Source organism: Physeter macrocephalus, chromosome 2 (genome assembly GCF_002837175.3).
Source record: "Physeter macrocephalus isolate SW-GA chromosome 2, ASM283717v5, whole genome shotgun sequence".
Taxonomy (NCBI): domain Eukaryota; kingdom Metazoa; phylum Chordata; class Mammalia; order Artiodactyla; family Physeteridae; genus Physeter; species Physeter macrocephalus.
Window position 1 is genome coordinate 100,172,643 of NC_041215.1, and position 13,107 is coordinate 100,185,749.

The 13,107-nt window shown below is 39.9% G+C and overlaps 1 protein-coding gene across 8 annotated transcripts in view; it reads right to left on the minus strand.

The window, feature by feature from the left end:
- Positions 1-13,107, minus strand: part of HECW2 (HECT, C2 and WW domain containing E3 ubiquitin protein ligase 2) — a 410,406-nt gene that overhangs the window by 109,833 nt on the left and 287,466 nt on the right. For all 8 annotated transcript variants that reach the window (XM_055089204.1, XM_028480351.2, XM_024115624.2 and 5 more), the window contains one exon: positions 8,225-8,410. In XM_055089204.1, coding sequence (XP_054945179.1) covers positions 8,225-8,410 — 186 coding nt within the window. The remainder of the gene's footprint in view (positions 1-8,224; positions 8,411-13,107) is intronic.

Sequence of the window (13,107 nt, forward strand, 5' to 3'; positions counted from 1 at the left end):
CTTAGAGGAAAACATAGGCAGAATACTCTATAACATAAATCACAGCAAGATCCTTTTTGACCCACTTCCTAGAGAAATGGAAATAAAAACAAAAATAAACAAATGGGACGTAATGAAACTTAAAAGCTTTTGCAAAGCAAAGGAAACCCATTACTTCTTCAAAGGGACCAAACATACCCACCCAGTGTGTTCCTTTTTCCATGTCTTTACTTTGGGTGTTTTCCTTCCTTTCCCATTCCAAATTTTCTCTTCTCCACAATCGAATTTTATCAAAATCCTACTCATCATTCAGGGTTCAGTTCAAATCCAATCTTTACTATGAAAACTCTCCAGGTATCCCATGCCAGAAATAAGTCTTTCTGTACCTATACTAGTGCATGATGCACATTCTGTTCTTTTATAATCCAAATAAGAGGCATTAGGGGTAAAATGGACTGGGCAAGGGGTGCTTAGTAGCTTTACACAGGAAGTGCATGATTCTGTGCAAATGTGTGGATCTGACTTCAGTTCCAGTTCTAAAAAGAAAGTTACTTATCTGGCTAAGGATGTTTTTAAAACACTATCTTCATGACCATAGCTTATGGAGATTGTAACCACCAGGGTATAAGACCACTAATCTAGCAAGAGAACAAATCTACCAGAGAGACCACAATAAACAGAGCACTCATAGCAGAGAAACAAAATGCTCTAGGTTGTTATACAGGTTTCAGGCAGAAGCAAACACTCAAGGGCAGACTACCAGGCAGTGGTCAAGAACAACATGGACAAAAAGAACAAGAACAACAAAAGGAACCCTGTTGTGACAAAATTATTCTGTTGGACCACCTCAGTTAAGGGAGATCAGCTGTTTGTTAAGAGGAAGAATGGGACACTGACACTAATTCTTCAGTGTATCTTTTATGTCATTGTGTATTTCCCATTAGAGTAAGGATTTAACCATCAATAACGAATCTTTATCATTTTTATAAAAGTGTAAACTGATGAAATTCTTTAGTTATTGTTCTACTTACTGTAGAGTCTTGCTTCTACCTAACCATTCAAATCAAGATTTTGGAGAGCTGGGTAGGAATAACCAAGTGAGTAGCATTCCTGGCTTAGTGTGCTGTGTGGTCCATTTTATTTTGTAGGTGTTTGAATAATCCATATTTTGCTTTCCCCAAACTAAGTCATAAACCTCTAGAGGCTTGTAATTGTACTGCTTTTATCTTCTACACTCTAGGTAATAATAAGTCAATTACTGAAGAAATTGTTTAATTATAATCCTAATTGTTTTTCTTCCATTTGTAATCCTGTGATCATCTAAGTGGATGCCAACCACAGCCCAAGGAGTTAGACAGGACAGGTTACTAGACCTCACTTTAGAGAAAACTGAGGTTTGTAGAAGTTAGATCAGAAAGACAGCGATGGATCCAGGAATCCTGATCCACAGCAGCATAATTTCCTCAAATCCTCCAAATTAAAAATGAGAAGGAAGGAAGGGAGGGAGGGAGGGAGGAAAGAAAGAAGAAAGAAAGGAGCAAAGAAGGAAAGAATTTTTTTAAATGAAGAAAGAAAAAACACTCCTAGGTTAAGTAACATTTGGTTTTCCCTATTAAAACTCATATTCATCTACCAGATATATTATCCCCATGAGCACAGCCTAATGATCAAACCTAGCCAAGAACCAGAAGCATTTTAACCAAGTCAAATTTTAATACTACTGATACATATTTCTTGCATAAATATAAAAAGTTTATATCAACAATGTAACTCAGATCCCAAATTACCCTTGATTTTCACAGTCCTGAGAGTGTACAAAAGTTTAAGAATTACTGCAGTAAGAAGTAAGAAGAGATTTTCTTTCTCTACTGGCCTACTTTCTTTGCTTATATGTTTTGTTTCAAGTAAGGCAAGTCAAAATGTGTCCTGTATGTTAGTTGAAAATCCTAGACCTTAGGTACAACAAATATGTACACGGAGATGTTGATCACAGTCTCATGAGGACTGTCCTGCATAAAATAAAATGTGGGTTAATTCCCAAAATCAAAATGATTAAGGAAATCAAGTAATGGAACAAAATAGTGATTAAAACGTAGTGTGGAATTCTGAACAAGATACCTTTCCAAATGTAATTAAAAGTAGAAAGAAAAGCATTACGTATTTGATGTCAAACCCAGTTTGGAACTGTATCATCTAATCTTTAAGACTGAAGAATCAAAGATCTATAAAATCTAGGAGGTAAAAAGGGAAACTTAGTCTTCCTCTAATCCAACCTATTAATTTTTTAAACAGCTTTACTGAGATATAACTCAGACACTATACAATTCACCCCTTTAAAGTATATAATCCACTGTTTTTAGTATATATACAGGATTGTGCAACTATCACCATAATATAATTTTAGAACATTCTCTTCTCCAAATGAAACCACATACCTATTCGCATTCACTCCCCATCTCATCTCCAACCCAAGGAAACCACGAATCTACTTTCTATCTCTATAGATTTGCATATTCTGGACATTTCATATAAATGGAATAGTATAATATGTGATATTTTGTGACCAGTTTCTTTAACTTAGCAAATATTTTCAAGGTTTACCATACTGGATCAGTATTTCATTCCTTTGTATTGTTAAACAGTATTCCACTGTATGTATCTACCACATTCATTTATTCATTTATCAGTTGACGGACATTTGGGTTGTTTCTACACTCTGGCTATTTTGAACAACGCTACTGTGAACAGTTTTGCACAAGTTTTTGTTTGGAAGCACATTTTCATTTCTCTTGGGTATATACCTAACTGTGGAATTGCTGGATCATGTGGCAACTCTTTGTATAAACATTTTCCAAAGAAGATATACAAATGACCAATAAACACATCAAACGATGATCAACCTATTCTATTCACTTGTAGAGATAAAGAATGTCAGACCTAGGAAATTTAAATGATGTTTCCCAAGTCAGTTAGATGGCTAGTGGCCAGTGAGGTCTAGACTAACCTTGCACAGGAAAATTATTACAGGATTTGGATACAGAAAGACATGGATCTGTATACAAGAGTTTACTTGCACACTTAACCTCTTTGAGCATTGGTTTCTTCATCTATAGCAAAACCTATTCCATAGGATTATTGTGAAAGTTAAATGAGCTAATATAATATCCTATCATAGAACCTGGTATCTAATAAGTCATCAATATATGTGAATTCCATTTCTTTCCATTATTCTATGCGTCCCTAGCATAAGGACTCTATGGTACTTAAGCATGAAGTCATGTATGTGTTTCTGGTGAGGTGTCCTCTAGTAAACTACCTATGATCTAATCAAAACCTATATGTATGACTCAGGCTTGAAGGATACCAGTAATCCCAGTACCTGGATTGGAACTCTTCTTCCCTGGAATGATAAAATATCTCTCATTTCCAAAGACAATCTCTCCCAATAGAGTGTAGCAGTTAAAGAGTCATACTTCTAGAGTTAGAATCCTGAATTCCTCACTTACTTGCTAATATACACATTATTTAACATCTCTAAATTTCAATAAAATGTAGATAATAATAATAATACCCACCTCATAAACTTCCATGAGGTCTAAATAAGATAATTCATGAAAAAGTACCTAGTACAGTGCCTGGCACATGGTATAAGCTTAATAAATGCAGGTATCATCATTATCACCATTGTCACCGTTATTATCATCATCATCCTCATCTTACCTAGTAAGGCCTGATATTCTGTTCTTACTCTTTAACTAATAGTCAATTAAAAAAAATATTTTACTTCTTTTATGTAAGTCAAGGACATTTTTCACTCTAGAACTCTCAAAAAAAAAAAAAAAGCCTATCAGTATAGACTCCTGTGAAATCTCACCCAATTTAAACCTTTGGCCTTAAGTAATTACAAAAAAAAAGTCTCTTCCAAAACTGAAGACAGCTAAAGTGTGGTACAAGCATAATCACTACCTTGTTCAAACATGTAATACGAAAAATCCGAGACAACATATGCATTAAGAGAGGCCAAATCAGGTGGATCTTAGGAGCTACTTCTGGTGAAAGCACAGGAGGAGGAGGGAGTGGCAATGAGGAGAGAGCCTGGAAGCTTCTTCATTTGTCCAAAGCAGACATCACTGAATAACCAGGAATCTACAGGTGACAAGTTTCATTCATTCATCAAACTTGTTTTGAGAATCTTCTATATGAATGGCACTGGGGTTGAAGAGGGGGTAATTAAACAATAAACAGAAGAACTCTCAAGAAGGGGATCATCTGCTTGGGAAGATAAAATAAGTTAACAACTATACCATGAGACAGATGGGGATAGCTGTCATGAAACAGTGCAAGGGAGACTCTATGGGGAGTCCCTTATGCCTGTAGAGACAAGAGCAACCCACCCAATATGCTGCCTTTCGATGATGTGTCTAAAAGCCCCCACCCCGTCAACTATGGTAGGAGACCCTACCACAAGCTCCCAGAGCACCTTTTACTACCGTCACTGTAATTGCTAGAAGATATGCATTCACCCTCCTCACTGGGGAGAGGCAGGGTAAAAGCACAGACTTTGGAGCTGGATGTCTTGAGTCAAATCCAATTCTATCATGTACTAATTATAGGACCTTGGTAAATTTGCCATGCTATGCTTCAGTTTCCTCTTCTAGAAAATATGGATAAAAATAGCAGTTATGTACAAGGCTGCTGTGAGTAGGAAAGGAGTTAATCTAAGTGCTTATAACATGTGTAGCACACAGCCAACGCTACATACTACATAATGCTACACTGTTAGCTTGTATCATTGTTATCACAGTGGCATGTACATAGTAGGCATTCAGAAGTGTGCTGAATGGCAAAACAAATGAAAACACAAAAGGAAGACATTGCACTTGAGAATACAACATGGAGCCAAATTTCATAAGCCTGAGCAGCTAAGTTTGACAATGTTCCTCTTAAGAACCATTTCTTTTCATGCAGGTGAGGATTTGGCCATCCTGTTCCATGTCAATTCTAGAAATCAATCATCACTGAGGGGAAAAAAAAAAACTCATAGTATTTAATAGCTTTCGATGTTATATTAAATGGGGCAAAAAGTTTACTCCCTTTAAATGTTCTGGAGGTAAAGCTATTCATTAAAAAGGGGAGCTAAAATTTCAGGCTGGAAGAAAATCTATTAACTGCCTGGAGGATGGGAGCCATGACTTTTAAAGTACAGTCAAAAGCAGCACAGCCAGGGCTTCCCTGGTGGCGCAGTGGTTGAGAGTCTGCCTGCCGATGCAGGGGACACGGGTTCGTGCCCCGGTCCAGGAGGATCCCACATGCCACGGAGCGGCTGGGCCCGTGAGCCATGGCCGCTGAGCCTGTGCTCCGCAGCGGGAGAGGCCACAACAGTGAGAGGCCCGCGTACCGCAAAAGCCATGGCCGCTGAGCCTGTGCTCCGCAGCGGGAGAGGCCACAACAGTGAGAGGCCCGCGTACCGCAAAAAAAAAAAAAAAAAAAGCAGCACAGCCATGGCAAGAACCTTTCCCAAATGTTCTTTTAAGCTATGTTAGTTCATTGGAAGCCAATCATTTGTACAGGAAGGACAGGGGAGAATCACAGGGAGATATATCTGCTTTCATTAAGGTACCCAGCTTAGCTAAAAATCTTATTAAAGTCCGAATGCACAAAGCAGAAGAATCAGGCTAAAGTGATCATCTTTCAGGCCTGTCTGATCATCCATTTTGTCCACAAGGCCAGGGGTCCTTCCACATCTTTCATGCCACACAGCATTCAAATGCAAAGCCACCAACAGACTGTGAGGTCAGCTATCTACCAGCCCACATCCAGGGCTCTTTACAATGCTTACAACTTCAGGCTGAAACCCCAAATGAATCCAAACCCTCAGGGAATAAGATGGATGGTTATGTTACCCACACAGCCGAGATAATGTTTACCTCTGTTTAACTATCAAAACTTTATAAAAGCTATGAATTTGTTCTTAAGAATACATCGTAACTCATCTTAAATAGTATTGTAAGTTTAACTTAAACTTTTCTCGAGGTTCAGGTGTTATTAATAAGAAGCTCCCTCCTGAAGCGTGTCTGGCAAGTTGTGACTGGCAAGAAAGGAACCTCCCCTTCCACGTCTGCATGATAAGTTCCCGATTCCCTTTAGCTAAGGATACAAAATGACTTAGCAAGTTAAGTCTCTATATAGAGCAGAAATACATGCAGTATTATCTCAACTTGGGTTTCCCTGGACCTATGGTTCTCTAATGAGTATAGCTCCTCATGACACGAGGTAAAATATTGTCAGAGTTGAGAACAGAGCTGAATTCTTCGTCTGCTAATGCTCTTTTATATGCAGGTATAATACCATCAATATTTTCCAAAGTCCTTTCTTGGACCACCTGTGCCCTTCCATTTAGTAGAATGTTTACAAACACTGGGCTCTCAGGCTGTTGACCCATAATCAGCACCAGCAAAGCGACATCCTCCTCTGGAAGGAGAGAGCACAGGAAGTGCCAAGGGTCCCTGCTTGCAGTTCCTAGTGTCCTGGAAAGACTTCCCTGCCATGCCCACCTGACGCTGATACAACGCCATTCTATCTGTGGTCCAGGGACCTAATCACAAATCCATTCTCTTTCATCTATTCTACTTCCTGCTTGCCACTTCTAATCTCCTCTAGGCTGGGAATTAGAGGTTTACTAAAAAAAATTTACAGAAATCAAGTCAATAGTTTCAATGAAAGTCTGAGGGTTCCTCCCATGCGTTAAAATACATACATGTACTTTGTAATATCTAGTTTGACTGCTTATAAGTTCTTAGATAAGATTGCTGGAAGCTGAGTTCAGGATGAGTAAGATGCTACTGTGGTATTATTGCCAGAGGGTACTTTGGGGGAGAACGGCATTTATTGAGTACTTTCCACATTCCACATTGAATGCTCTTCCCTGATATGGTTTACTTCTCACTTTGTTCAAGTCTGTGTGCATGTAGAGCCTTATCTGTGAGGCCTTCCCCAGCCACCCTGTATAAAATAACCCTCCACTCCTGCCTTTCTCTAGACCCCATCTCCTGCTTTCTTTTAAATCATAGCTTTAATCAGCTCTTGGCATGCTATGTATTTACTTATCTGTCCATTGCACATCTCTTTCCATCAGAATGGCAGTTCCATGGAGTAGCTGGCTTAGCTGTTTTGCACAGGTGCTCAATAAATATTTGTTGAATGAAAAAGTCAAGCATAGGTATTGTAAATATCTTGTCAATTTAATCCTCCCCACCCTACAAGTCACATATTTCAAGCCTTTTTAGAGATAGGGAAACTGAGGTTGGTTACTCAGTACTTGAAGAGCATAATGGGGTGGTTAAGAGCATGGACCCTTGAACCAGACTGCCTGGGTTACAGCCCAGCTCAGACACTGTTCAACTCTGTGACACTGGGCAAGTCACTGAACCATTCTGGACCTGGGACCCTTTATATGTAAATAGCAATAATAATAACAGTACTGCCTTACAGAGTTGTTGAGAAGAGCTTAAACATATAAAGGGCTTAAACAGTTCATGGCTCATAGTAGGTGCTGAACGAGAGTTAATAAATAAAATCTTAGCTGAGAAACACCTTATAAGAATTACTAACTTTCTCATTCTGATTTCTTACTTCTATAACAACCTCCTGATTACAAGCCAGCTTTCTGGTTCATCCGTCGAAGAAGGAAGTACAGATGTGGTTACCCGGCCTGTGTGAGAGTTACGTATTTCTCATCATAAATTCATCAATCTGTGGATCTTGTTTTAATGTGCTAACAAAACCGGGGTTCTGTATCAACAAGACTGAGGCCCAAACCCTGACAGTGTCACAGACACACCTTGCGCTGTTGCTTAGCAACCTCCTAGCCACCTTCTCCAAACAATGCCACAACTTGTATTCAACTACCCACAACACAAGCTGTATAGCTAGGAGGAGGAAGTGTTGTTGCCTAAGAAACCTTTTCTCTAATCGGTAGAAAATGGTGAGAGATTACAATTCAAAGAAAATCCAGGGGAAGTGAGTGTTTTGCCCAACAAGTGCCCTCATAGCCATCCACTGCATACACTACTTCAGAAGAGTGTAGCAATGGTTTATGGTATCAAACAACCTGCTTGTCCAGGTTTCCCTTGAACCAGGTCACGCAGGGCTTTCAGCCCTCACTTGAAGGGTAGGGCCCAGTGCCAAGGCCACAAGCAGCCCACAGTCACACGGAGGCTTCCCCATGGCAACTCCCGCAAGTTACCTTGCCCTGATGATCATGTTTCATTTCCCAGCCCCTCGGCAGCTCCAGTTGTTTGTTTGCAAACATGTTGAGGAATCCCACAAGGTCCCGGTTATGCTGGTAGCGTTCAAAGTGGTGGGTGTCCCGCCGGACTTTGGTGATCATGTGCTTCAAACACGTGTTGTTTGTAAACATGCGGTAGGCACTCTGGAGAGGATGGAAAAACAATGTTAATCTGCTTTGGGACATGCAGAAACAATATATATACTCCCATGGGCATATTTAATCTTTGGATAGTGTACAGGCTTCAATGTAACTCTAGACCCACACATGGAAACAGCAGACAAAGCAAAATAATTTTGATCAAAATAAAATAGACTACAGAAAATCAGGGAGTCTTCACTAATGATTCTAGTTTTCTAAGGAATGAGAATGCTGTCGAGCCTCATTCTACAGGTGATGTAAGATCCTAAACTGGGTTTTAGGCAAAACCCACACAGTCGAAATCACACCATGCTGGAGACACACATACCACCTCACAGTGAGCCCCAATACAGCCAGTGTTTCCTCCAGCACAGGACTAGATCATTGGCTCTTTGGGTGAGTGCCAATGAAGCAGCTGGCGTACATTTAGCAGCCAAGTTGTATGAAAAAATGCTTGGCCATATATTTGAATATTAGAAGTACATGCAATGGGCTGAGTTGCTCTCACTGAGAGTCATATTCAGCTGAGACCAGAGTAGACTGGAGTTTTTCATCTCACTCCTGCTTGGAGGCATAATCTCAGTAAATGGAATGGCAGGCAGAACTACCTGGACTGTATAACTCAGTATTTTTTTTTTTCTTTCTCCCTCTCTTTTTCCTGTGTGTGTGTACCCACCCACCCACACACACACAGACATATATACATATATATGGCTAAATTTACATGATTGAAATACACATTTAATAAAACTCCATTATACCAGCACATACAAAAAAGTGATTGTTTTGTAAAAGTATCTCATGATACTTAAAGAGTCCAAAAAAGGACCATGGGCTGTCTGCGTATGAGTCAGGCAACAAATATTCAATGCACAATACCATGTGCCAAGCAGTAGAAATGGAGTAACTGTATAGAGCTATTTCCTTAAGTCATCAGAAGGAATGTGATATTCATGAAATTGACCAACCGTGAATGATCTCTCCTGGAATGCTATTCTTCTCACGTAGAATCAAAGGGTTTTGGATTCCTCTTGTCTTTAGTGTCCCAGGGACACCAGACTAAGTCTGGAGGCCATCAGGCTTTACTTCATGGGTTCTGTTACTTATTTCCTTTTAGACAGACCGAGGCAAACCCCAAAGAAACCAGAATCGCTGGAAATCATTTCACTTTAATAAACATTTACTGTGCTGGTTATTGAGGATAAAAGATAAATGAGTATGAGGACAGTCAACAATGCTCCTGTCTTTCCAGGGTCCCTCAGGATGTGTCATGTCCAGGTCAAAGCATTTATTGCCGATGGGAGTCCCTCCAGAGCTTTCTTTTCTTTGGTACAGTGATCACAGCAACCGGCCATGTTTGAAATGGTGGCTGCTTCCCAGTCTGGGCTCCTGGGTCTCTGAAGGACTACAGGATCAGAGAACCCTGACGACCCAATGTGGAATGAGAAACAAACCTTTGCTGGCTTAAGCCACTGAGATTTTTTGGTCACCGTTATTGATGTATAACCTAAACTACATAAAGTAACTTTTTCTACCGTTATTCTGATTGATTCGCTGTCATTATATTCTTCTTGCTTTGCATTAAAATATTTTTCCTCTATCAAAATGGAAGGAAGGGAGGGAGGGAAGGAAAGCCAGCCACATTAAACAGTCCTCAAATATTAGTGTACTAGGTCCTTAGTACACCTGAGTAGAAAATATTTTGAGGTCACATTTCAACCTGACAGTCTAAATGAGAGGAGGTTTGATGGCTGTGAGAAATTATGAGGTTCAGAGCACAGAAGCAGGCAGGCCCATGCAGGGGCTCTGGGCAATTAGAGAGCACGAGAGAATAAGAAAATGATACCATGGAAGCAGAGAAGGAGACTAATAAAAGAAGTTGGAGGGTGTCAGAGACAAACGTTAGCTGACTCACAGTTTAGCCTGTGGCTGACCCTTCCTTGGAGTCTTACGTACAATTAGCAAGGCATCTGTTTTCTGCATTTGGCTCCATGTTGCTGATATGTTTTCACAAAAACCATTACTAGCCTAGAGGCCAGAGACCACACTAGCTTCTGTGATGGCGATGGTAACGAACTTTCAAGTCATACTCCCTAATAAGTCTCTTTGGGGACAAATTATTGTGGGATAATTCTGTCAGATAAATCATTTCATTAACTGTCCTCTAAATAGGTGTATGTCCTGTCACCCTTCCTTCTCCTTCCGCCCATTAAAATAAGAGGCCACATCCTGATTCTTTATTTAGAGCACCAGAAATGCTCCTCACCCTGCTAAAGGAAAGCAGCAAAACGTCATTAGGGCAAGCAGTGGTAATTAGGTGAAGGAACCCACTCCAGCCCCAGGCACCAAGCAACTCCCTGGGGTTGGACAGCTCTTCAAGCACAGGAGTCTTAAGGCTGGTCTTATAATTAATTATGTCCTTCCATCTTCCTCCTCTCCACTCAATGAGATGTGTAATAAAGTGCCAAGTTCAACTGATCTTTGCAAAAAGCATCTACCAAAGTAAATTAAGTGTAAGGAAGAGTTCTCTCATCAGTAACCAGCAAACAACCTTTAGAACCACAGCTTTTTCAAGTCTGAATAATATGCACATGACTATTAGGGGCTATTTAAAACACATAAGGCAAACAGGAACATCCCTCTAGACTGCTACATGTCTATAAGAAACTACATACATACTTATTTACATGTATATGTTTACTTATACATGTTTATATGTATGTATGTGTAACATTTATACAAGTCCATGCTTATATATACATCTGTTTATTCTATTTTTGATTATATATTTTATATGTTTATTCAATATATATAGTATTGTTTTAAAATATATATTTTGTATATGTATATACATATCTATGATCTGAAATATAAATATCCTTTCTGAGTAATTTTGTTCAGAAAAGATATTTATACTCCAGTTCATACAGAACTATGGTGAGGATTCTAGTCACAGCTCATGGACAGAGACAAAGAAAGTCATTTACTCTCTGCCTCAATTTGCTCAACTATAAGACACGATAATAGCAACTGCCCTGATTTCTTCACAGGCATGTGGGATTGAAATCCAGTGGAACAAAGGATGTAAAGGTGCTTTGAAGAGGTAAAAATCACTGTAAAAATATAGAGTGGAAGTAAGTACAAGAACATATAAGGGATTATACCTATCATAACTACATTCTAACAGATGAATTATAGTACTAAAACTGTTTTCTACTTTCAGTCGTTGAAGATCTTGGGTGAGCATCCCACTTTCTGTTAAGGGAAGAAGGGTCTCATAACCTCTAATTATGTGCTAAGCCTGTGCTAAACCCTGAGGATACAGAGATGAGCACAGCCTGATCACTCAAAGGGATGGCGAAGGAAAATTATAGGGGGAGGTGGGAGGAAGGGGTTCACTGGAGGCAGAAAGTAGAGCTTGGGAAACAGAGGCCACAGTAGCAGTGAAAATACTGAAACACACTGATAGAACTAGCAGAGCTAAGAATGAGAGTAGTCCGAAGTGTTGAGAAATACTAAACCGGTGGGATTAGGCTGAAAGAGCTTCGTCTTCAGGCATCTTTATTCGCCCTCTGGGGTTCAGTGGGTCTAAGGGGAAAGGGATCCTTTTCTGTGTTTGAGTTGTTGTTTTGTTTTGGTCTTATAGGGAAAATATGCAGTAAATGGATCTGATCTTCTATCTGAAACAAAAGTAGATTAGGAAAGGGCAAATGGACCTATTTCATAGCAGTCCCATGATAATGCACAGAACGATCTCACCTGGGAAGCTGCTGCATGTGGACTCACAAGAAGTAAGGCAAGTTGGCAACAGTTAACAGTAGACAGAGCCCCTTTATTTTTTATTTTTTATTTTTTTGCGGTATGCGGGCCTCTCACTGTTGTGGCCTCCTCTCCTGTTGTGCTCCAGACGCGCAGGCTCAGCGGCCATGGCTCACGGGCCCAGCCGCTCTGCGGCATGTGGGATCTTCCCAGACCGGGGCACGAACACGTGTCCCCTGCATCGGCAGGCGGACTCTCAACCACTGCGCCACCAGGGAAGCCCCAGAGCCCCTTTAAATGAACCCTAAAGGGTGTAAAGTTTTCTTGTCCTTTGATGTGATTTAAAATGTCCATTTTGATCATCGCTTCTCTAATCCAAAACTCCCTTTCCCAATCCTCTTGGTTGTTTCTTGTCTTCTCTTCCTAGTAAAGAAATAAACACTCCATGGTTGGATGAATGATCAACTGATTATGAACTGAATTTCTTTGTGGAATTTTGTTAAAATAACACTCCTTAGAGCTTGACATGTTTTGTTTGGTTAAGTGCTTGAGGTGTTAGAAGTGAAAAATATTGGGATGAGCCGAGGGGAACGTTACTGCCATTTGGCAACAGAATAAGAAAATTGTATGTGAACGCTCAGTTCTTATCAATCAACCAACTTATCGATCAATTAATTGCAATCAGTGCAAGTAATAATCAAACCTCTTTTCTTTTTCTGGCAGGTTTTTTTTTTTTAAGTGTTATGGTGATCATATGCCCAGGATTACCTGGCCCAGTCTTGATTTACTCTAAATCTGTTCTTTTCAATAACACAGGTAAGTATTGATACATTACTGCTAAAGAAAATCTATCTTTCATATTCCAGAAATCCTTCATCAAGAATAGGTATTCTGGGGCTTCCCTGGTGGCGCAGTGGTTGAGAGTCCGCCTGCGGATGCAG